Below are 26,200 nucleotides of genomic sequence, written 5' to 3' on the forward strand. Positions count from 1 at the left end.
GTATCACATTTAAGAGTCAAAGTATTAATTCTTCAGCATTCCTGACAACTAGAAAGCACATTCACTGAAGGCTGAAGGTGAGGGAGTGGATGGTTTACTTTAATTATCTGTGAAGAATGGCGCCAATAGAGGAAAGAAAACCATCCAATCTCAGGAAGGATTAATGCAAATTTGGCTGGAAAAAGCCAACAGGTAATCCAAGGGTTCACTGTGGAAGAACTCATGAAAAGTACTCTGAAGTATACACAACAGGTCTAAATATCTCCCCTGTTGCAAGTAGTTGTGTGAAATTCAAGATAAAGGTTTAGTCTCATCTTTTATTGTCAGTATTTTTTCCCACTTTAAGGGAATGAGGAGTCCTCTCTTTTCCCCGACAAAAAAGGGAGCCACATTAATATAAGTGTATATTTTCATGACTCATAATATGTAAGTGCGGATCTCCAAAGCCTAGGGATTTTCCATAAGAGAGTGGGCCGTCCTGGTTACCCTTTTATTAGAAGGGTATTTCACCACAGAGAGCCAGAGGTTTTCCAGATGTGTGTAAGAGAGCAGGTGCGCAAGGCAAGCAAATGAGCGCAAACAGTATTATGGAAAACATTTGAGGAGTTAGCTCCGTGAGGACTGTGGGCTCCACAAGAGGACTCGACTGGGTAGCCTGGTCTGACACAGGAACATGAAAGCAGAGTATTGCTTCAAAGCTGGAAACCTTCCATGGGAGCCTCACACTGCTGGAAGATGTACTGCTGCTGGCTAAGGTCAACCTGAGGTGCAATGCTGCTGTCCTCATCTTCGGTCCCAAAGTAATGCTCAATGAGATCAAAGGCCTTCTGGTAGATCTCCTGGTTTTCATGACTTTGTAAGAACTCAATTTTATCCAGACCTAGAATGAAAAATAAGGGGAAAATCTGTTACAAATCTGTTGGAAATTCCATTAAGACTTCTAATATCATCAGTCATAAGAAAACAAATTCTTTGTATGAGTATTTTTCTACAAATATTCAAATGTGGAAAAGTCAGAAAAATAAAGAGAGAAATAATTTAAAATTTCAGGAACATGTATTTACTGTATTTTTATGCAAACAGAGCATTTTAAACTTTCTTTTTTCCCCTTAACTGCACATCTCCCACCTCACTGGTATTTACCATAAGCTTCTTCAATCAAAGCACAGTATGGGTTAATGCCAGTGCCATTCCTTTTGGCTTCTTGTTCTCCAAGCCTCAGGATATTTTCCAAGCCATTTAGGGCAACTTGTACAATCTTAGAGTCCATGACTGTGAGGAGATCACAGAGTGGCTTGATACAACCCAATTCTACAAGGTACCTAAATTAATACAAAGAAGAATTCAGCCAAAGCTTTAATTTTTAAAAATGTTTACTAAATTGGTGAAGGGTCATCCTCAAACTCATCACAGAAGGTCCAGCACCATCTCCATTACTCTTTCCCTCCACAAATACTGGACTCCAACAAAAGAGAATACTCTTCTACTTACAATATGAATAACTTATCAAAATAGTACACTACAGATTGATTTTCATTTTGGTGTTTACTTTTTTATCGTATATAATTTCAAAAGCACACAAAATTTAAAAGTACAGGTAACAAACTCGTATTTAGTTGCCCTGGTTATCAACTTGCAGCCAATCTTGTTTGATCTGCACCACTACATATTATCTCGAAAAGGATTCTTTTAAAACACAGACACACACACACACACACACACAACTTACTTAGATACACTATCATTACCTATATGGCTAAAACTATAGTTTATCCAGTAGTAACTAACATCTAGTCAGTATTCAAATTTCAGTGACTTTTTGTTTTAAAAAATTATTATTTTGCTTGTTTGAATCAGGATTCTAATGAGGTCCACAAGTTGCACTTGTTGGTCTTTCTCTTAATTTACTTAATCTATAAATCTCCCCACTCTTAATCTCTCCTTTACATGTTCTCTTTTTTTTTTTGTTTTACAGTATACATGCACAAAAGACTGGTTTTACCCAATACAGTTTGGATTTTGAATGGTGTCATTTACTAAATGTCTCTATCCCTTGTATTTCCTGTAAATTAGTACATAAATTCCAACTCATCAAATTCAAGTCTTTTTTGGAAAGAATTCATGGTTAAAAGGTTCCCATTGGTATTCCATTATTTTCTTGGGGCTGCAAAGTGGGAATATTCTAATACTCACATTTGCTAGTTGATTATCTGAAATACTTCTGTGGTGCTGGTAATTATTTAGTATGGCTCCTCTATCCATGGTTTTTGTGGTGCCCACCTGATGACTGATGGAACTATGCAAATATGACATGCTTGTGGCCCACCAAGGGGATTGGATAGCTTGCTAATGTACATAAGCTTGCTAATAATAATGCACATAATGTACCTGGCATCCTTTGTGGGGTTGGGACCATGGAAATAAGGTGTAACCCTACACCTTAGGGTTTGGTCAGTTTTATCATTTCACTAAGCTTAAAATGAGCCCTCCTAGAGGCAAAGGTGGCATAGGGCCTAAGACACTTGAGTGCTAACCAGAAGGTTGGCAGTTGAAAGCCACCAGCCACTCCTTGGAAGGAAGATTGGGCAATCTACTTCTGTAGTGATACTGCCTCACAAACCCAAGGAGGGGTTGCTATAAGTCAGAGATGACTCGATGGCATATAACAACAACAACAGAGTCAAAGGAAGGCAGGGAGATCTCACTACCATCAAGAGACAGAAGCCAGGAGTGCATCCTTTGGACCTGAGATCCTTATGCTGAGACAATGGCAGAGAGACAGAGGAAGTAAAACTGAGAGACTGACAGGAGACAGAGAAATGGGCTTGCTGGCCTGCTGATCCACCAAGTAAGAAAGCTGAATGACTCTGGGCTGGAGGCTTGCTGGCAGAGTAGGGTGCACCGAGGTGTGCCTATTGGTAAAGCTAAAAGAGTTTTTTAACTCTTGCTGGAGCAGGCCAGAGGATAGAATGAGATGCCAAGGGCCAAAGAGAGGTGTGCTTTTGGGCCCGGCCGAGAGGAGACTATCCTGATCAAAGAATTTTATCTTAAGTATTCTTGAACCTGAATGTTTAACCTGTTACTTCCCTAATAAACCCCATAAGCATAAGTACTGTCTGAGTTGTGTGGTCACTGAAATGAACTGTCTGCCGTGGGAGGGATGGTTGATGTCAGAGTTGGTAAAAAGTTGAAAGGTGGCAGTATGTCTGACTTCCTCCTGCTTAATCAGCCTTGGGCTGCTGCTGGTGATTCTCTCTCCCTCTCATGAAGTTAGAGGAAGATGCCACCCCCTTCCATGTGCCCTTTTTGTACCTTCTAAAAAGAAAAACAACTTATTAAACATTTGGTTACTCCCTACCTATAGCTTACATTAAAAAGGAAGAAAAAAAAAAAAAAGATAAATCTTGACTCTTTCTCTGTACCAGTTTTCAAAATAAACTTCTCCCCAACATGCTACAAAGGTGACCAGTAAGGTTTTTGTTTTTAATTTAGCTATAACTGCCTTTTAAAATAGTAGGGAACTACTATACATTTAACTAAAGTTGTTTTTATAACTATATTCTGAAACATCAACTTCACAGAAGTGGTTACCATTAACTAAAATGCAGATCCAGTGTTAACACCCATCCCTCCCAAAAGAGTCTGAACATGAATGATCAGAATTCCCAGGTGTATAGTTGAGCTGACAAGGGGCAAGGTTGTGGTCACTGCTTGGTCAGAGCCAGCTACCCAGAGGGACCGAGTAGTTGAACCTGCGGGCTTGGGACCATAGTTGCCGGGGACATCAAGCTCAATTGGCATGACATACTATACAAAACATTGTTCCACCTCCTACTTTGGCGAGTAGCGACTGGGATCTTAAAAAGCTGCCATCTAGATGCAACGATGGGTCTCTCCTCATCCAGAGCAAAGAAGAATGAAGAAAACCAAAATTCATGGAAACAATCAGTCCTAGCAACTGGTACACCATCCAATCTGCAGCCTATATGACTATGAGACCAGAAGAACTAGATGGTGCCCAGCTACCACTGTCATCCACTTGGAAGAGGATCTATGTAGGAGACCCTTGATAGAGAGGGAGAACAATGTGGAACAAAATTCAACATCACTTGGAGAAAAAAAAAAAGGTGGGGACCAGGTTTGCTGGTCCAATAGAGCCTGGTGGAACCACAGAGACTATGGCCCCTAGCTGCCCTTCAGGTCTGGAATTGAACCCACACCTGTGGTTTCCAGCCAAACAAAATACAGGCATATAAGTTAAACATTTACCTCAAGTAGATACACTCCTTGGAGAGAACAATCCTGGGAGAAAGAAGGGCTGCTTATGCACAGAGAGACAGCTCAGGGGGCAGGAGTGTATAGAGGGATGGACACTGGGAAGAGGTAACTATGAGGAGGAAGTGGGAAGGGAGATGGTGCACTGTGGTAAACTGTGGTCGATGACATGAGACAAAGTATATGTGAACTGCTGTATGGAAAATGAATTTGCTCTGTAAATCTTCACCCAAATCACAATTTAAAAAAAAGAGTCTAAACAAAAAAGGAATGGGGAGTCAACCAAGACAAGTAAGTTCCATTTTCATACCCACTAGGCTAAAAGGGAGACTTGTGATTTCAACAATAGTACACAAAGTTTACAACTCTTAATTATAAACTAGTCAATATGTCACAAATTTGCTATCTTTATACCATCATTTGAACACTGCCATTTTTCATTATAAGAAATACAACTTCAATAAATCAGACTGAAAAAATGATTTTAACTCTATCTTAGTAGTAGTTCCTGTGAACCCTTTACCGACAACACAGTTCAACTGCAGATATCAAGTATCTGCTGGAGCAGACTATTATCACACTTGTCCTGAAAACAGGAACTTTGTTTGTCTGTGCTATCAAAAAAGTATTAGCTAAAAGCCAAATTCTGTGTGTGTGTGTGTGGAAAGCTTAAAAGAGATTTCCTGTAAATGTTTGGATATCCCAAAAACTGTCCCTCAGAAAATGGAGTTACCTTATACTAGTCACCAGAGTTAGCTAACCAATCTGGCAGAAGACACTGCCAGTGAGGTTTTCTGGGGAAGGAATTTTAGTCTGTTAAGAATGCATTATCTGGAAAGTGACTGAGTGGATTTTCTAAAATAATTATTAATATCTCAAGCTTTAAAGAACTGATCCAACAATTAATTTTATACCTAGGCATCTCTTTAAGGAAGTTTAGAAGAAACTGCTAGTAGGTGGATAATTAATTTCATTATTATAAACAGTTACACTATATTTTAAAAAGAGATAGTAGCCATTCTACTCTTCTCTAACAGAGTAAAATACTTCTGAGTACTCTCTGATAAAAGACAACCTAATATTTTAGAAATGTTCTCAAAATTTTAAAAAGATGAAATTTCAGATCAAAAGGTATGTGTACAGTTTATTTCAATTAAGAAGACTTATCTGGGATAAAATATAGGGGTAATTATAATTATGTATCTGAGTTTTAACATAAGAGTAGAGAACAAAGACCTTCCATTGAATCAGTTCTGATTCATAGCAATCCCCACTGGGTTTCCAAAGCTGTCAATCTTTACAGAAGCAAACTGCCCTGTGTTTCTTCCAAGGAGCAGCTGGTGCATTCGAACCACCCACCTCCTGGTTAGCAGCCAAATTTTTTGCCCTCTACACCACCAGAGCTCCTTCAGTTTGAACACAGAGCTTGAAAATAAACTATTCTTTATTACTTCGTACCATTGCCATCTGGGATAACATGCATAGAATAACAGGACCCAAAATCAGAATCTTGGGAGACTGAAAAAGACCTAATTTCATATAAATATATTTCTGAAGACTCAAGTACCCTTTGAATAATGATCTGTCCATGATGAACTTTACTGAACTAGCTATTGCATATATTAATCTGTTGGCAATTTTATTATGTCAAGTACATATTTCTTACCTTCTGAACATGATCCATTTGCTACAATTTATTAAGACTTACCTTTAAAAAAAAAAAAAAATTCCAAACACAACACTAAAAATTAGCATTCACTGTGTCCCTATATCATGCCTGGAAGAAAGACTGGGCAATCTACTTTCATAGTGATACACCTTGGAAACCCAAGGAGGGGTTGCTATGAGTCGGTTCGACTCGATGGCAGTGAGTTCTTTTTTTCAATTATTATACCAGGCACTTAATCTATGCGGTTTTTTTTTTTTTTCCCTCCCAATTAATCCACAAAGCAACAATATGAGAAGTACCTATGTTTTCTGGATTTTATATATAAGGAAGGAGTTAATGACTTCTTTAACACTCATTCAAAACAATCTTCCCCACCTGTATTCCCCACAAGGCAGTTAAGGCAAGCTGACAGCTTACATTCCATTCTTCTTTTCATTATGAGTCTATTTTTCTATCTCAAATACTGAAGGTCCAGAATTTAGCATTTAATAATAGAACGTTCCTTTAGGGAACTGATTCCCATAGGATGACATGCCTCTCTTAAGTTTGATTCCATTCTATTATTAAGGCATCTAAACTGGAAATAGCAAGAGTTAACTACTAGAATTGGAATCTGAAGATTCTGTAAGTAACCTTCCAGACTATGAAGATATTTCTGACCGAAAACCTCCAGAGTAAACTGGAATGACCCTGTAAGTATTTCTATTGTCTTAGACCTCAACAACACCTTACTTCTCACATCCCAGAATCATTTTCAGCAAGAAGAAAAAGAGAGGTATAAGGAATTAAATATACATCTGGGTCAAATTATGAAACTGAGAAAAATCTTCCAGAGGGCTGGAATTGTACATTCATATTTACTTAATAAGATCCTCTCTCACTCATCTTATTCTCAAATGTAGTTGATTTTTCACTCTAGGTAATACTGGCAAGTGGGGCACTTGTAAGGTGCAGGAGTTAGGGCACCATCTGACTGAGTACTTACTTGATCTGTTCAGCTGACCCTCCAGAAGTTGCATTTGTGATGGCCCAAGCTGCTTCTTTCCTTGTCCGAAACTCAGCAGTTTGTAATATACTAATGAGGGCTGGAAAAATGTTGGCATCTATCACAGTCTGAAATTAAAGAAAAATTTAAATGGAAAGGGAAATTACAAGATTTATAAAAATGTTCATGATACTAACTATAGGCTAACATCATTAATGATACCTTTCCCCATTTTAAAAACAAACAAAACAGGAGTTAAGTTCTCATTATCCTTAACCTTTTGGCTCTACTGTGTATCACACTCTCCACAGTTTAAGGAAAATAGTTCCCCAAAGGCTTATAAAAACTGAAGCAATCTAAAACATATCAACTGGCAAGTATTTTATTTAGAAAAAATAAAGCCAGTCTGTTTAATATAAAGTCCAGCAAAACACTTTTTAAAGACACTTTTTTTGGGATCTTGGCACATAATCAACATCAGAGGCAAACAGGAAAACCAAGACCAAAGTTTAAGTTTCAAAAGACTCAGTAGCTATATGCTAATGCCAAACTGCCGTCAAGTCCAATACGACTCATAGCGACCCCTCCTTGGGTTGCCAAGGCAGTATCACTACAAAGGTAGATTGCCCATCCTCCCTTCCCAGGAGTGGCTGGTGGGTTTGAACCGCCAGCCTTTTGGTTAGCAGTCAAATGCCTTAGGCACCATGCCACCAGCACTCCTCAGTAACTGTACGTTAGGATAAAAAAAAAAGTACAAAGACTATGAAACAAGACAATAATATTAGAAATTAGGGGTCTTCAAAGCAACAATGAAAAAAATATTTTTAAAGACTACCTTTTTTAATAGTAAAAACATTTTTGAAAAAATATTTAAAGACTGAAAAAATTCTCCTTATCAATATTTAAAAATATATTTTAAAAAAAAGTAAGGGCTATGAGATTACCTGGATCTGTGCCCGGTTTCCAGCTGTGATATTAGATATTGTCCAACATGCTTCCTTTTTGATAGATTCCTTTGGGCTACTCAGCAAGTGCAATAAACTTTGCAGAGCTGAGCAATTCAAAATTACCTAAAAGGGAAAGTTTGAAAATTTTGCTTATTTTATTTATATTGATCCAAATATAAGTAAACCTTTAACAAAGAAAACTTATTTTAGAAAAAATTTAGGCAAAGAAATAATGCCTCCACTTGAAGTTTCAGAAATAGTAACTTTACATATGATAAAAAAGGATTCATTGCTATGAAGAATACGTTTCTATGACTATCAAACTGTTTTTTTTCATTATACACATTCATAACTGCTAAAACTGTACTTAAAAAGGCATAGTAAAAAAAAAAGTTCATATTAGTAATTAGAAGAGAATTATTCATTTCACCTTCCCATCACTACAGCATTAAAATACCTATTGGATGGATAAATATATCAAGTGGCCAGAAAATCAGTGGTCTAAGATTTGTAAGGCAACTAACTGATAACTCTCTATCTACTCGTCAATGAACAAACATACTTAATAAGCACTTTCAATGTGCTTAATGAAGTCCACCAGGTGTTTTGTAGGATACAAAGACGAAAAGGCTATGTCCCAGTTTACAAAGGTGAGAGAGAGAAAACAAATACCATAAAAGAGATCTCCTCTACCAGAAAATAAAACCACAAAGTTACAATGATAAAATTAGTAAACAGTGGGCCCAAGAGTCAATCAATGCACAGAACAGATAGTGACTCTAGAAACAAATTGCATTTATAAAGAATTAAATATATGATTAAAGTTAATCCTTTTTTCCTCCAATGACTTGTGGTTTTATTTAATAGATGATACAAGAATAAGGTGTTATCTAGTTGAAAATAGTTTTTTTTTAATAATCTCAGTCACCAAAATTATAAAGAACTATACAGTTAAAAGCTTCTTTCCCATTCCTGTACCCAGCTACCCAGGTCTCCATCAGTAGCAACTAATAATAAGATTTCCTATGTATCCTTCCTAAGAAATTTTATGCAGATATAACCGTATGTATTGTTTTGTTCTCTCCTCCTTCCTTTCTCCTTTTTCCAGAAGTTGTTAACATATTCTACATGTCATTCTGCCCCTTATTTTTCCTTTTAAACAATATAACCTTTTCTTATCAGTACATAAGAATTCCATTCTGCTGTACAGCATTCCCCTGTATAGGCACCAGATTGTAAAGGATTTTTAGAAGTATTAAGACAATACAGACAAAAGCCAAACCTGATGCTGTCAAGTTGATTCTAACACAGAGTAACACTATAGGACAGAGTAGAACTGCTCCATAGGGTTTCCTAGGCTGAGATCTTTACAGAAGCAGACTGCCTCATCCTTCTCCTGCATAGCACCTGGTGGGTTTGAACCACTAACCTTTATCAGTTGGTGGCCGAGTGCTTAACCATTAGGCCACCAGGTATCCCTTCAGTGATCAAATTTACATTCTGCAAGTACCACTCTAGTGATGTGGGAATGGTACAAGAAATATCTGAACCAAGTAATGGCTAGGGTGGGTAGAGATGGAGTAACAGGATTTAGTGACTGATGAGGGAGGTGGAGGAGAGGGAAGAATCAAGCCAATGTCCAGATTTCTGGCTTGGGGAACTGCTGGTACCATTCACTGAGATAAGAAACATAAGCAGAGGTCCAGACATATGGGAGTAAATAATAAATTCTTTTGAGGACATGATAAATTTAAAGTGAAGGAGCTGGGAGGGTCTTCAGAGAATAAATTCAATCTCTTCAATTTAAGAGATGAGAAAAGTGAAGACATTAAATGCTTCACTCAAAGTCAGAGCTGTTAAGAGCTAAAGCCAAAACCTAATACCCAATTCTCAATTCATTTGCACAAGGGTCATGGTTGAAGATTTAAGAAAGATCTATGAAGGAGGCTGAAAAACTGACCCTGGAGGACGCCCACAATCAGGAGGGATCAGGAAAAAGAGCTTGGAAGGAGAAAGAAATCATCAAGTCAGGAGAACCAAAATACTTCAACATCACAGAAGCTGGGATAATTTTAAAAAGTTGTGAATACATCTGAGAGATCAACAAGAAAAATGGCTAGAAAAATCCACTGTGAGTGACGTATCCTTGTGCAGTTGTTGAACAGGGGATTATTTTAGGAGCTAGCAGGGAACTGTAAAGTTGAAGAATCTTCCTCATATAAAACACCTACATTATGTACAAAAGGGAGGATGCTATCATGAAGGATGAGATGAACATGACATGGAAAAGATGCTACTCAAAGCTTCTAATGTTCACAGAGAACCATTTCAAGTATAAGAAGTAGTACAACAGAGGAACCCCCAGACTACCACCCTGAGACACATTTTTAAACTCTGAACAACTGAAACCACTCCCAGAGGTCACCTTCCAGCTACATAACAGACTGGCTTTTTTAAAAACAAACAAACAAACAAACCAGTATCATCTGTAAGTATGTGCTCCTTTAAAAAATCATCTATATGAGACCAAATGATCAACATTTACCCTAAAGCAAAATGGAGAAGGGGAGGATAAGGACTGGGAAGCTAGGTAAGTGGCAACAAAACAACCAGAATGGAAGAAATGAATGCTGGCATAATGTGGAAAATGTAACCAATGTTACTGGACAACATGTATAGAAATTGATAAATGGGAACTTATTTTGGTGTGTAAACTTTCACAAAAAACATAATACAATATTAAAAAAAAAAAAGAAAAATAGTGGAAAACAAAAACATAAATTTGCTATGTAAATCTGCACCCAAAGCACAATAAAAAAACTTAAAAAAAAAAAACAACAAAAAACCTGTCTGCCCCAAAGAAAGAGCTGTTAACACAAGAAACCCAAAATTGCTATAAGAAACAAGCAGAGACTGAGACACTGAAGGTAATGGAAATAGTTATATAAACCTCCAGCTTTAATGAATAATAATGAAACCAAGTATACATAGCAATTCCCCTAAAACTACGTAGTTAAATATTATAATAGAAACATGATGATGGGGTTCTAGATACTGTTTTTAGAGGGAAAAAAGACCACTTATTCATACCTGGGTCTGAATATCATCTCCTGTGACAATGTTTCCCACGGCCCGCAAAGCAGGAGAGACCACTTTATAATCATTGTGCCTGCAATCATAAAAAGGAATGTTACATCTAACAGTTTTATCCTTAAGCCTCTTTTCCTTAAAACTCAACGTCAAAAGAAATTAGTATGTGATAGATGTTAGAGTGGAAAGGTATCCTATGGTTGTTATTAAGGGAACCCTATCAATTCTGAGGCAATAGTACCCCTAGAAGAATTGTCTTCCCCATTATTTAATATGTTTGGATTTAAAATTATTAGTCTTTTCTAGTAATCCTTTCCTGGTATCTCATCTCCCAGATTTCAAGTTTTCCCCAATATTTAAACAGGTTCATTTTCTCTTCATTTGGTCTTCAATGGTTGCTGAGATAATGGAGAGCAATTTTAACATTTATACAACACTGAGTTCTGGTGGTGTAGTGCCTAAGGCATTTGACTACTAACCAGAAGGCTGGCTGTTCAAACCCACCAGCCACTCCTCGGAACGAAGGCTGGGCAATCTACTTCCATAGTGATATCGCCTCAGAAACCCAAGGTGGGGTCGCTATGAGTTGGATCCGACTCGACGGCAAAATGAGTTTGCTTCTTGGTTTAAGTTTTACATATTGTGTAATTTTCACAGAAGTGAAAATGACATGTCAGCAGTTGAGCTAACTTCAAAATAAAGGCCAGGTTTCAATTCAAATAACGAACTCTTTCTACTAAACTTCATTTTATTTACCGGTCAAAAAAACCCTCCACTAAGCTCATACTCCACAAAGTTATATACTTGTAGCTATATTAAGTCTTGATTTTAGACTAAGTAAGTTACTATCCTTTAACTTTTACTCATAGGTCCTATTTTCTCTTAATTATCTTAATGAGATTAATCACTCTTGTCAAAACTGTGTCAGTTCCTTCACATTTATGTTAAGATCTGATGATGATTAAAATATGTAATAATCTAGTGACTAAGAGTACAAAGGATGACTTCTCAGAGTTTGAATGCTATACTTCTAGTTCTGACAGCACCATTTGTATTAATTCACAATTGCATTAAACTGCTGATCTGTACTTTGTGGCCAGCTATAAACCCAGTTTTGTATTCTGTACTTCATACTTATCTAATCTGTTCCCTATGTCAGGATAAGGACAAGGTCTCCTTGGATCAACTTTGTACTTACTTCAATTATATTTCATGTGGCTTGTAATTGTACCATTTTTCCAGTATGTTACCAGTCTAAATTTTGTTTCTTCTTATACTACCTACAAATTTGATTAATACAGTAAACCTTCTACTCTATAATCAAAGGCACCACAAAAAGACCTGTTAAAAGCAAAATAAGATTCAATGTCTGACACCAATCTAAATCAAACTCTAAATGAGACAGATAGGAATGATTATTATATGGTGGCAATACGATTTTGGTTGTCCAGTGGTTGATCCATACTCATCCAATATGAGCTAGAACAACATATACGAGTTTTCTAATATTTTTACTGAAGAACTGTTAACGGCAGAGAAGAGCAAGGTTCTCTGTAAGCCTCATTTTAAAAATAATAATAATAAACAAATTTGGACATCAAAACAAATAATAAAAGACAGCAGCCCAAAGCACAACAACCAAAAAACTAATACAGGGATAAAAGAGCAGACATCCTTTTTGAAGATATCTTACATCAGCAGCTCCACAAGTCTTCTACATACTCCTGCATCAATGACTGCTTGAATTTTATCGTTGGGTCCATCTGACAAATATGAGAGGGCCCAGCAAGCATCAGCCAATACATCAGTGTCACTGACAAACAGCAACCAGGAAAGCACATTCAGACAGGGAGAAACCTGTAAAAGGAAAATGAGTTTCATTCAACAGAATAAAAGCCAGAGTGAGATACTCATGAAGAACGCCACCAGGTATACACTTGGTAGCCTATGGGGTAATTTACACATGAAGAGACAGGGCAGTAAGTGGCTAAGTGGCACTGCCATCTTTGGAAATGCTGACAGTAACTTCTCAGTTTACTTTGATGAGGTAGTCTGAGCCCATGCAAAAATATCTCAGGAAGCAAAATTTCCTATACAACAATTCTCAGAGTGAAATTCTTTGTCAGAACACACTCTTCATAGCCCAAAGACGTAAAGGGACTTTGTCCAGTATGAAAGCCAGGAAATGCTGTATTTTAGACACTATTTATGAATATTAAAATGATAGCTTTTAAGATCAATTCAGGGTTTTGTACAGATAGTGAAAAATTATCCCAAATTAAAACAACAACAAAGCCCAGTTTCTCTAATAACAGATAAAATTCTTACACTTTAAATTTTATTAAAAGTCATTATTTCTTTCTGTTCATATTAAATTTGGTTATATACCCTTTCAGTTGCACTTTTTCTACCAATCTCCCACAAGTATAATCCTTACCTTTGCAAATTCTGGAGGTGGACTTTTGCCTCTACAGAGATTAGACAAAGCCCAGACTGCATTCCGGGTCATGGTCAGGCGGTTTTGCTTTGAAAATAACCTACAAGCATTATGGTACAATTATAAGTCATGTAATTTAATTCTCTGATGGTATAAGAAAAATACTAAACCATTTAATGCTAGTGAATAAAAGAGATGGTCTCAAATAGTTTATCCTCCAAACAAGGAAACCATTAGCTTCTAACTCTACTAATTCAGCATTTTGGCAGCTGAATGAGACAGGGTACTTGAAGAAATGATCTGAATACATTAACAAGAAAATATCTGGAATGGAAAATAACACTAGAAAATATAAAATGATTTTCAAAGATGCACTGCTTTCTGAAGAACTTCTCTTACTTTTATTACTCCAAAGTCAAACAAACAACAAAAAAGAAACTTACTGCAACAGAGGGGGAAGGATATTGCAGTCTAAGACATAGTCCCTGCACATGGTACTATCTCCAGCAATGTTGCCAAGAGCCCAGACTGCCTGTGAAAGAATTTTCCATTAATGACAGTTTTATAATTTAATAACCCGATGATTCTTTTTATTTTTAAAGATGCCAACATACCAACAATAACTCTTTATAAAATTGTACAGTAGTTAATCAACATATTACACATGGACCTTATTAACACTTCGAGTTTGCTCATCAAAGACCAGGCCATGGTATTTTCAATCTCCTCACATGCATGTGAAAGCTGGGCAATGAACAAGGAAGACCGAAGAAGAACTGATGCTTTTGAGTTGTGGTGCTGGTGAAGAACTCTGAAAGTACCATGGATAGCTAAAAGAACTAACAAATCTGTCTTGGAAGAAGTGCAGCCAGAATGCTCATTGGAAGCCAGAATGGCCAGACTTCGTCTCACCTACTTTGGTCATGTTGTAAGACGGGACCATTCCCAGAGAAGAATATCACACTTGGTAAAGTGGAGCGTCAGTGAAAAAGGGGAAGGTCCCCAATGAGATGAGCTGATACTGTGGCTGCAACAATGGGCTCAGGTATAGCAAGGACTGTGAGGCTGGTGCAGGACTGGGCAGTGTTTCGTTCTGTTGTACACAGGGTCACTCTGAGTCAGAGCCAACTTGACGACACCTAACAACAGTTTGCTTATGAGGGAATCAATTGTGGGATTAGGGGAAGGAAGACTACTAATATTCTAATGCAGGCAACGAAAGGAAATGTGAACACTCATGGTAGTAAGGTTATTAAAGGGAAGAACTGGTTCTTATACATACTCTTTATCTCCCACTTCTCAATAACATTCCATACAGCCCCTTGCTAAGAAGCAAAAATTCAAATGGCTTACCCAGCCATTTAAGTTTGCTTACATGAGAAAACAGTTCATAAAGAATTTAAGAGGAATCAAAATGCAGATAACCTTATTAAATTTTTTTTTGAACTTTTGAGAGTAAGAGATGTATCAATTATCTTGACTGTGATGATGGTTTCATGGATATATACACATGCCAAACTCAGCAAAGTGTAACTTTAAATATATGCATTTTACTTTATGTTGGTTTTATCTCAATAAAGCTGTTAAAAAAAAAAAGTTAAGTTAGCAGTAATGAGAAATTCATGTTTTCTATGTCTTCTTCTTACATGAAAGCTGCAAAGACCTGCTACTTCAATCAATACTAAAGAGTCCTATAAGACGTGCTTACATGGTCTAAAAAGGTATACTGATTAAAGAATTATTGAGTAGGAAGGGAAAAAATGGTTATATGTATCTGGGAGAAATTCTGTTTATATGCTCTCTCAAATTTATTATTTTAAGTTTAGATTTCTATAATACTCCCTGTGATGAACCATGGATTGTCAGGGTCAAGTGGTGAAACTCAGGCCTTAAATCTAAGACCAAAGGGAAAAATTTTATTCTTTTATCTGCTTGTCTTTGTTTCATTTTTTTACCTGCTCCTGGACATCTTCAAACTCTGAGCTGAGCAGCTCTATGAAGATGGGCACAGCTCCTGCCTGAATCACAATCCGGGTCTGAAGAGAATTCCCTGAAGCAATATTTGTCAGTACCCAAGCTGATTCAAACTATAAAAATAAAAATAATTTTTCATTAGAATTTATTAGCTTGTTTACTTATAACAACAAAATCTTCTGTATGTGAAAAAAAAAGAAATTAGCATATTATTTTCCATTAAATATTACACATTAATTTTTAAGGAATTCGTAGAAGAAATGCCTCAGCCTAAAGGAATGCTCAGGGTCTAATATTTCATATCAAGGTAGAACTGATGTACAACCATAAAAAGAATGAGGGAACACTTCATGTGCTGACATAAAATGATCCCCTAAGATATGAGTGAGAAAGCAAAACGCAAAACAGTGTATAGTGTATGTTAATATAGTATCACTCTATTTTCTAAGAGTGCTCTGGTGGCCCAGTGCCTAAGGCACTTGACTGCTAACCAGAAGGCTGGCGGTCCAAACCCATCAGCCACTCCTCGGAAGGAAGATTGGGCAATCTACTTCTGTAGAGATCCTGCCCTCAAACCCAAGCGGGGGCTGCTATGAGATGGGATCAACTTGACGGCAGTGAGTTTGGTTTTTTCATTTTGTATATTTTCTAAAATGGCTAAAAAGGGATATACACATTACTTGTAAATACTTGTCTCCATGGAAGGGTCTGAATGACTAGGGAACAAAGGTGGGAAAGGTACTTTTCTCCATAAAGCCTTATGTACCTTCCGGACTTGTACCACATCTGCTACCTAATACAGAAAATAAAGCTGAGTAACTTTTATAAGATGGGCAAAGTGAAATGGGGAGAGGGTGTAAATATAAAGTATACAAAATAAAGGCAGTGTGAAAAGACAAAGGATCTTTTAAATAAGAAGCAGTCCAAAGAGAGTTAATAGGCCATACAATTAATAGAACTGGCAACTTCAGAGCATCAGATCACTGATAAACAGAAGATATGGAAGGAATTAAGGCCAACAACAACAACAAAAAATACAGCGTATTACTAATTCTACACAACTTTTCAATAACTTGACTCTTTAAGCCTAATAATGAAAAATACTGATCCAAGAATGAACTCTTACATTTCTATTGGGATAAGGTTTCATAAATGAACTTTAAAAACAAAAACAATAAAAAAAAAATCACAGGTTTGCCCTTTGAATGAGATCAGTAAAATAGTCATCAATAGATGTAGCTGTGATTAGTCTAAGCTTTTGAATTAATTAAAAGGTAGCTGTCTTATGGAAAACTAAATCATCACTTGTTAGGAGAGGAAGAAGATGAAGGAAAAGGGAAGAGAATTGAATCAGCACAATTCAAAGCTCTATGAATGACAGCAATTTCATAGTAGAAGACTCTTTAAAAAGGGATGTTCAAAGAAACCTATAAATGTGACATATGTGGGTGAGAGGAAGTGGTCTGCTAATCTCATTGTACACTGATATTAACAGCAGCAGGAAGGTCCAAACTAAGAGCACCACAATCAAAAGGCATGGTTTTTGTTGTTTTTATTCCCCCTGATATTTGTTATAACAGAAATTTAGGAGACTTGTAGGTAAAATGCTGAATATCATGAAGTGAAAACACCATACATCATCGCTGTAATTAAATTACTAACTGAAACCAATGCTCAAACCTTTAATTAAAATGTTACGTTTGTATAGTACTTTTATATTTTAAAAAGCATTATTAACATACTCTCAAGTAATCCTTCTATAACCCAGAGGAATAAGATGTCTGACCTACCTAGTTTATGAATAAGGAAGCTGTCAACAATGATTTAAAGAATGTTATACAAAGAGAAGGGCTAGCTTACTAGCCCTACTGCGCTATAAAATGAGCTCTGGTGGTGTAGTGGTAAGGCAGCTGGCTGCTAACCAAAACATCACTGGTTCGAGAACCCACCGGCTTAGAAGAAAGATGAGGCAGTCTGCTTCTATAAAGATTTATGGCCCTGGAGACCCAATGGGTCACTATGAATTAGAATGGACCTGATGGCAGTGAGTTTGGTTTTGGAATGTGCTATGAAACCCAGTGGATCCTCTCTGAAACATGTCTGAAACACTGTTACAACAACCTTTAAATGCTTGTAGTTTTGGTATGTAGAACAAGAAATTTCAAATACTTGTATGCCAGACAATAGTAGGATGCTAAAAAGAAAAGACAGCTCATCTAAAATGTAGTTTCTTTTGCTTACTAGGAAAATTAGTAAGTAAAATAGAGCCATATGATGTGAGTAAAAAGCAAACTGTCCTACCAGAAGGCAGGCTCAAGAGTTCAATACAAGCAAACCTTATTTAATTTAGATTCACAGATGCTGCATTTTTTTCTTTCTCTTACAAATTGAAGGTTTGTGGCGACCCTCCATCAAGCAATCCTATCAGTGCCAGTTTGCCAACAGCATGTGCTCACTTTTTGTATCTGTGCACATTTTGGTAATTCTCACAATTATTTCAAGCTTTTTCATAATGCTATTATATACTTAATAAACTGCAATATAGTATAAACAAAATTCTTATATGCACTGGGAAACCAAAAAAAATTTGTGTGACTTGCTTTATTGGGATATTTGCTGTATCACAGCAGTGTGGAATAGAATCTGCAGTATCTCCAAGGTATGCCTGTAAATAGTCATCAAACACTGCAGAGATGAACCAAAGAAATGAAAACTGTGAAGAAAAGCAACCTGGAAAGAATGAGCAAGACCAGCATACATACCTACCTATATCAAAGACAAAAAGTATTACAATGAGATTTTGGCCCCCCTCCTGCAAAATGAAATAATAACCTGGGCATAAAAATGGTGTTTTAAAGAGTTATCAGTGAAACAAAATTACTTAGAATAAAAACTGGTGCCAGAGTTCAAATCGCTATTTGTCTCATGACCTTTAGTACCAAAGCTCAGTTTCCTCTGAGAGGAATTCCTGAAGTGATTCAAATGAATAAAATGAAGATGCACAAAAAAAAAAAAAAAAAAAAGTGGTAATTAATGATAGGAAAATGAAGAATAAGGGAATAACAGGCTGAACAGAGATAAAAGAAAACTGGAAATTAGGACATCTCAGCAAAACAAGAATGTTCGAGAGTTATGGTTACTACTAAGAAGCACAGTAATGATACTTCACTGAATGCAAAGTAGATTCAAGGCTTCTCTTGCTTGGTAACAGTGAAAATCAGAAAGTAGTTTTGCCATTACTACAGAAAGAAGTAGATGAGTAACTATATTCAGAGGGCCACTGAAAACACTACCAAATTCATGCATTAATAGAGTACTTAAAAAGTACACACACACACACACACACACACTGGGTAGCTGGTTACTTCAGTGTTTTCACCTTGTAAACACTGATCAAGCTATATTGTACCTCTGTGTGTATGTGTATGATATGTACACATGTATGTGAGTAAATGAGTGCATGAATGAGTTTGTGTGTACTGATTCCCCCAGTGACAGCAGCTCCCTATTAGTGTTGAAGGAGCAGCTATCAAACGTATTTAACATGTACGTGTTTTTTAAAAATCAATTAAACTTTTAACTACCTAACTTCCCTATCACCATGGACTATAATTTCACTGGATTTTGTAGTCTTCTTAAAACATGCTTTAGCCTTGGGTCCCATATTAGACTTTAACACAAAGAGTTATAAAACAGGATTGACTGATGACAAAAACAATTTCATAAAGTTACGACAGAAACTGTTAAGAATAAGAAACTCAAGTAAATAACCATGAAACTTGAGAGAAAATTAGTAACATGAAGAAAGGAAAAAAATCTAAGAATTGGTATCAGCTAAAGAAATCAATGGTGGCCAAAATAACTAAGTTTTACTTACTCTTTATTGTTTTAAACTATTATATTCTTAGTGTTCCAAGGATGACAACATGCAAGGAAATGACCTGTCATGGCCTACAAGGCGAACCAGGTAGGTACACTCCTCAGAACAATCAACCATGGGAGATCAGAAGGGCAGCATTCATGTAGGGAGATAGCTCAGAGGGCAGGGATCCATAGGAAAGAAGGCCACAGGGAAAAGGCAACCGCAGGGAAGAAGTGGGAAGAGAGGTGATACATTGTGGGGATTGCTATCAATGAAACAAAATGTGTATGTACTACATTGAATGGAAAACAAATTTGCTCTAGAAACTCTCATCCAAATCACAATTTAAAAAAAAAAAAAAAGGAAAGAACCTGTCATGAAGCTGTGACTGCTCATAAATTTTAATTCTACTATTATTTTTCACTGTCCAGAAGTTGCTAATAAAACTACAGCTGAGAAATCTGAAGGGCATATAAAGATTTGATGTTTTCTCTCTCCTCTTTCTCAGTCTCTACCTTCTGGTGCTCAGTTCCTTAAATAAGGAAAATGAGAATCCAAAGCTGAAGTACTTCTGACCTCCTATCAAGTTTCCCACTCCAGGTTGAGGTACGCCTGGTTCCCTTTCTCCATTTGGATCAGGACTCTGTTGCTGGCCATTTTGCCGGTTCCACTCTGGTTCCTAGCAAATGCCAGGCTCACCTGGAGAGCAAGTGAAAAGAGAGGCTCACATCAGAAAAATAAACCCAGATATCAAACTCTGCAGAGAACAGTGCCTGAGTCATTGGAGCAACCTTCCAGGAAAGGTACAGAGATCGATGGAGTTGGGAAAAGATGTATGAGGATGAAGGCTTACTGCAGTTTATTGCATTAAGCTTTTAGAGGGGCAAGAAAGGCAGGAAGGAGTAAATTAAGCAATTTAACTAAAATTTACAATTTAAGAGGATCCTCTGTCTAATGCTTGGAACTAGGATGCAATTTACTTGTTTTGAGCTATTTTTATAAGATGATTTTGGAATGCAAAATCTCAGCAATGCAAATGACAGTACAAAGATGTTGGGCCTGGGCTAAAGAACCAAGCAAAGCAGGCCCAGTGAACACACGATAAGGCAGATCAGATCAGTCTCATCTCAAGCCCTCAAGTTGTCTGAGATCTAGATGTCACTGAGCATGAAAATGCTTTTTGCTAAGCAGCACTGTCTGCTTCCAAAATCCTAGATTCCACCCATATTTGTCTCCAGTTTGAAGGCACGTGAGTACTCACATAGGAGCACTGCCCAAAGCAGGCTCCAGTTCCAGGTTCCTCACTGATTTGGGAATAAGAAAAGCCAGAAAGGAAATGAAGAGACCCTTCATTACAACTCACAGGCCTTTAGCTATAGAACAAAATGATTAAGTCTGTCCACGGATTTATTGGTGAGTTGAGCCATCAAATTTCCTCTTGATACCACATATTATAACTCTCTTTCTGGAAGAGAAATGGCAAAAACCCTATTGCAAAATTTCTAGTAAGCAGTTAGGAGTATCAGAAACAGCTTACATACTAGCACTCTCTTAGAAAACAGAAGGAGTACTTTCCAAGCTTTTCAGAACACACTGATTATCTGAAGAAGTGGCAGAGCATGAAGCCCTCTGGCTCTAAGGACTCTAAGGACTCCCTGCACCTCCAGCTTCTGGGTTGGTCAAGGTTACCCATGGGTCAGAATGGAGAAATAACACCATGCTGTGCTTAAATGTGCACAGAAGAGAAGCTGGAGATGATAACCTTTAAGTAATAAACAGGTTGGCTATTTCTCAAAGTAAGGTACAAGACACCTATTAGTGTGATCCCTGTCTCCTGCCAAACCAAGGTCACTTACAGAAGAATCATTTCTCAGTCTTTCAGATTAATTACTAGCTTGTACAAAAGTGGAATCTGGAAATTTAGACGAAGTAAATTATAGATTTTTGAGGGTTTTCATCTTCAGATGTGTTAACATACAAGCTCCAGGATTAGAGTACATAATTAAATGATGCAGAATTTACACATTAGCCAGGAGAGGGCACTGTCCAAAAGAATGTACAGTAGTCTTTGGGGAGTAGTGGAGAGTGTAAACGTGGGAAAAGAGCCATCTCTCTGAATTTTTTCATTTCAGGCTTGAGAAGTTTTATCATTTTTTTCTTTTAATGCACGAAGGATCTGGACTTCTATAACCATCTATTTAAAAAAGTGCTAGATTCAGAAATCAATTCAGTATTTCTCATTCCCTGAGATAGGACAGAAACATTTTTTGGCATGAACAAAGTGATAATTTTTCCTACCTCCCTCTTCCTACAAAACATTTCAAATGATAAACTGCAGTAAAGATCCTCATTTGGTTCCTCTGGTTCTCTTGGCGGACTGCATGGGGGCTCAGGCTCTGTTCTCTGCAGTGTTGGTTGTCTGGATTTCCTTTTTTCTGAGAAAAGCAGTCTCTCTCTTCTCCTGCTCTCTAGGTAAACCTGCTATTTTTCAGGTGTCTGGTGATCCTGGCCTTAGACAGGGACCAGAATTATAATCCAGGAGGAAGCTAGCAAACAGAATCTTAATTCAAATGACCTTGGAGACTGGTAAATATCAATCTGGAGAAGAAAAACTGATGGGACATGAAGTACTCTACCTTTTCTGGATTTCTTGTTTTTCCTCTGGAAGGAACTCATCACCGCAACAAAGAATGTAAAAGAGTGGAGGAAAGCAGAGAAATATCAAGACAAAGCATCAAGTCTTATGAATTATCTACAATGTTCTGGACAGCAAGGAACCTTAAGCAGGGGCTGTCATTTACAAAAATGCCCCAGTCTCTACCATGGCATCAATCTTAGAGAAAATAAACAAGAGGGGAGGGTTGTTATCTTTATGATCAACTAGTTATTGGCAAGTATTTACTTTTGGGGGAACAATATCCCAGTTGGTGATCTATGTGGCACCTAACCAATTTCTATAGTTGCAGTTTCTCTAAAGGCCGTTCAGATTAGATCCTGTGTGTGAAAATTTAGGGATCACGTGTATTTGTTAAAGAGTAATACAGACGTTGATTCCAAAGTCTGGATATGGAAAAACAATGCATTTACTAAAATCCAACCTTGTAAGGAAAAACTCATATTTTAAAATCTTTAGATAACTCCCAAGGTGAGCATTAGTTGACAATGGGTTGCTTTTACTATGAAAATGATCCAATCCAGAAGTTGCAGAATCTCCTCTTGGAACCTCTATATTGTACAGTATTGGTAAACTAAATTAGCATAGCAGATGGTTACGACAGATTCCTGACAAATCTATCTCCTCATCAGCTCTTCTGGGAAGGGGGAGGGGAATAAATAGAACCAGGATTAGAGAGAAATGGAGTCTGATTTAGTTGTTGTTATATAGTGCTAAGAAAGCCAACAATCATAATTTCAAAATCCCTCAAAACTAAGTTTTATGTAGCCCACACATAGGTTCCTATCTATGGCTCTTCTGCTGCACATGTTTCTCTATTAGATAAGTATTATCCACGATCTTCATAAAACAATTTTCTTATGTGCTTAAAAATGACGAGAATTTTGTCAGGAGTTTTATAAAAAAATTAATCACATAGATCAAAATAAGCAAAAAATTCATGTACAGAAGATAAGTTTACAATGGGAATTAAGGTGTGAGGCAAGAAATAAAAACGGTTCGCACCTGCAATGTACAATTCTCTTTTCGCTTCAGGAACTCCACAAACCTGGCCACAACTCCTGGTGTGCTGATCACTTCATCGATGGGAGGATTAGGTTCTGTTTCCCCACAAAATAAGAGGAGAGAGGAAAACAATCCTTTGATTTCAATGCAAGTACTTAATAGCTCAACATTAATTCATAAGAATCTCCCCATTCCATTTTATCATCTCTTCCATGTTGGAAATCCACAAAATAATGTAGAATTGAAACCGAGTTCAGTCACTTTAAGACAACAGTAGTTTGAAAGGTTCCAAAAAAAAGTTAAGCCTTCTACCATGGAATGAAAGATGGGCAAAATTCTTAAAAATTAAAACTACAGCCTCTAGTACTTCAGAAAATTCAGCAAACGGGAAAAACTGTCCAAAGACAATCACTGTTGGTATTTCAGTATACTCTCCTCTAGCCCTTTTTCTGTGCTCAAGCTTTTAATCTATCTGTTTTGTTTAACATAAATTGTCTTCAGAAACTGCATTAGGGGATTCTGAGTATACTTGAAGGATTTAATTTTTAGAGGCCAGAAGGAATTCACTAAAGACAACATGCCAAATTAACCTTATTTCATTTATAATATCTGATAAATAAATAAAGTTATTCAATAAAAACTTGCTGGGCATATAGATAGAAAATGTCATAAACAATCAGTATGCTAATTTCAGGAAGAGTTTAGCAAAGTTTTTGATGACATTGTGACAATGCCAGAGAAACAGCACTAGTACTAGACAGATTTTGAGACAAGTCAGCACTTTTACTGAAAGAGGTAAGTAATGTTAATTTGGAAAGAGTTCTAATGACAGGTCCTTAGCCTGGTTCAGTGTTTTTATCAGCCATTCAGATAAATACAGCAAACACACTTGACGATTACAATAAAGATCAATCGCTAGATGTCTATTGCTAGATAATAGCAGAAACAGAGAGAGAACAATAAGCCAAAATTAGTACTAAAACAACAACAGAAATAAAGCAGAATTCAGCAACTGAACTTTTTTAAAAACAGTCACCAAAGCCACATTATGTGAGAAACCCATTAGGCTCAGCATGCTAAACAAGTCAGAAGGTGTACATGATAATGGTCTTTAAATATTTAATAGGTTGTCATGAAAAAGATAGCTTTTTTTTTTTTTTTGGTATGTGGTGATAGTTTTTATTCCAGTTAACCTCAAGGGAGAGATATCTAGATATATCTATATATACATAAAATCCCATTTGCACCCTCACCCCTACTAATGACTCCATAAAGTTCCCGGTTTGTGCTCAAATGCTAACAAAGGCTGGCAATTCAAACCTAAGTACCACAGAAGAAAAGCCCTGGCAATCTGGTTCTGTAAAGATTAACGTTAAGAAACACCTACAGAGCAGCTGTACCCTGTTTTAACACCGGGGATGGCCAGGAGTTGGAACTAACTCGGCAACTAATAATGATGACGCTCAACAATGCTATACAACCTTAACTGACTGCTGGGGGATCATCTGGTTTAAACATTTTCTACCAAAGTTTTCATATGGTTCAGATTTCTTTTTATTTGCCCAGGGTGACAAGAACTATCACATTCTATTCTACTCTCTTTATGCAAAAAAAAAAAAAAAAAAAGGTAGTTAACTCTGTCTACCAATACTTCATGTTATCAGATAGTCCAGAAATAATAATAGTACTGCTTTCTGGAGCTGGTAAGAAATTAAAACATTAGGGATGACTCAATTATATTTAACTACTGCAAAGTAAATTATCTATAATATGAAAAACAGATTACGGGAAAGTAATATTTTGTAAATACATGAAAAAATACACTCAAAATATTCATAGCTCACCTTTTGAAAGCAGTTTTCTGAATTTCTGCGTTGCTGAAAGCTGCTGCTCTGGACTATTGGAAAATATCATTTCAATCATATCAGAAGTAATGACACCACCCTAGAATCACAAACAAAAAGCAAGTATAATAAATTTTTAACCTTAATTCAGAGGAAAACAAAGATAAACTGTGGCCACATTATAAATTATATTTCTCTAGAAGAGTTACACAAAGTTGAATAATCTTTACATATAGAAACGTATGAGATGACTAATAATGTGATGGGTGAGCATGTATTTACACTTGGAGCCAAATTATTTATCTAACATTAAAAACCTCACAACAGTGATAAAACAATCTTAGTAAGTAAGTACTATGATAAGGGGCTTATAATTCTTAATGGAAATTTAAAGTCTAAAAAAGTCAAGAGCATCAGCTAAAGTAATTGTGAGCAATGAAAAATAACAAAAAAGAAAAAGAAAAAGACATATACAGAAACAGAGATCATGAAGTGTTAGGAACTAAAGTATTTTTCGTATTCTGGAATAGACAATTAAAGTAAAAGCAAATCACTTTTCCTCTGATTTGTACTTAAATGGGAGGCTTTTCTCTGCAAAATAAGTTGCTTCCATAACTCTTCTTAAAAGTAAAGAAAAACTTTCCAAGAGAAAAATGCAACAGCACAACATTAACAATTATACCTTACCAATCTAGGTTAATAACAGAATATTTAAAATATAAAGTACAGTATGCCTTGAGTCACACAGTCATGAGAAATATATCTCAAAATCACTGTGAATCCCCAGGTTCACAAAGATGACTGTAACATGAAACTTTTGAAATGATCAGAAGTTTTTATTCTTTCCACAAGGAGTAGAGACCTATCAGAAATCAATTCCTGTTTAAAACCCACAGTACTTATAAAACTATCCAACAATCTTCTACAAAGGTCTACAAAGACATGGCCCTGCAAATCTCTCCAAACTCATCCTATACCTTTTGTCCACTACAATGAAATCCCTCTGGCACTACTCTGTTCCTCAAAACATATTAAGTTCTTTCTTGTCTTATAACCTTATATACTTTCCTGAATTATACTTCCCTTCCTTATTTGCCACATGGCAGACTGTTCCTTTCATTCAGTTCTCAGAGTAAATATTAAATTGTGAAAGGCTGTTTCATGACCTCCAAATCTAAAGCAGCCACTCAGTCTCTATAACAACATCTAGTTCAATCCTCTGCTCAGCTCTGATCACTATCAGTTATTTTTCTTGCTTGTGTGTTTATTTCCTGGGTTCACTGACTAGACTATACCAAAAAGAAAAAAAAAAGAAAAGAAAAAGGAAAGAAAGCAAAAGGACATTAAAAAGACAGGAAAGGATTGTCAGAAAAAACTCTGAAACTTGCCCTTGAACAGAGAATAGTTAAAGCAAAGGGAACAAATGACAAAAAAAAAA

General features: G+C 36.6%; 1 protein-coding gene across 1 annotated transcript in view; it reads right to left on the reverse strand.

Annotated features, from left to right (window-relative positions):
• Positions 1 to 692: 692 nt before the first annotated feature.
• The window catches only part of KPNA1 (karyopherin subunit alpha 1), a 74,119-nt gene continuing 48,611 nt past the window's right edge, over positions 693 to 26,200 (reverse strand). The window contains exons 3-13 of the mRNA XM_007943909.2: positions 24,763 to 24,862; positions 22,919 to 23,013; positions 15,359 to 15,490; positions 13,847 to 13,935; positions 13,404 to 13,503; positions 12,660 to 12,823; positions 10,967 to 11,045; positions 7,874 to 7,999; positions 6,930 to 7,057; positions 1,144 to 1,322; positions 693 to 880 (exon numbers count right to left, since the gene is read on the reverse strand). Of these exons, the coding sequence (XP_007942100.1) occupies positions 693 to 880; positions 1,144 to 1,322; positions 6,930 to 7,057; positions 7,874 to 7,999; positions 10,967 to 11,045; positions 12,660 to 12,823; positions 13,404 to 13,503; positions 13,847 to 13,935; positions 15,359 to 15,490; positions 22,919 to 23,013; positions 24,763 to 24,862 (1,380 nt within the window). The remainder of the gene's footprint in view (positions 881 to 1,143; positions 1,323 to 6,929; positions 7,058 to 7,873; positions 8,000 to 10,966; positions 11,046 to 12,659; positions 12,824 to 13,403; positions 13,504 to 13,846; positions 13,936 to 15,358; positions 15,491 to 22,918; positions 23,014 to 24,762; positions 24,863 to 26,200) is intronic.

The sequence above is a fragment of the Orycteropus afer genome, unplaced genomic scaffold (genome assembly GCF_000298275.1).
Source record: "Orycteropus afer afer isolate SDZICR_OR568_19922 unplaced genomic scaffold, OryAfe1.0 scaffold00114, whole genome shotgun sequence".
NCBI classification, from domain to species: Eukaryota; Metazoa; Chordata; class Mammalia; order Tubulidentata; family Orycteropodidae; genus Orycteropus; species Orycteropus afer.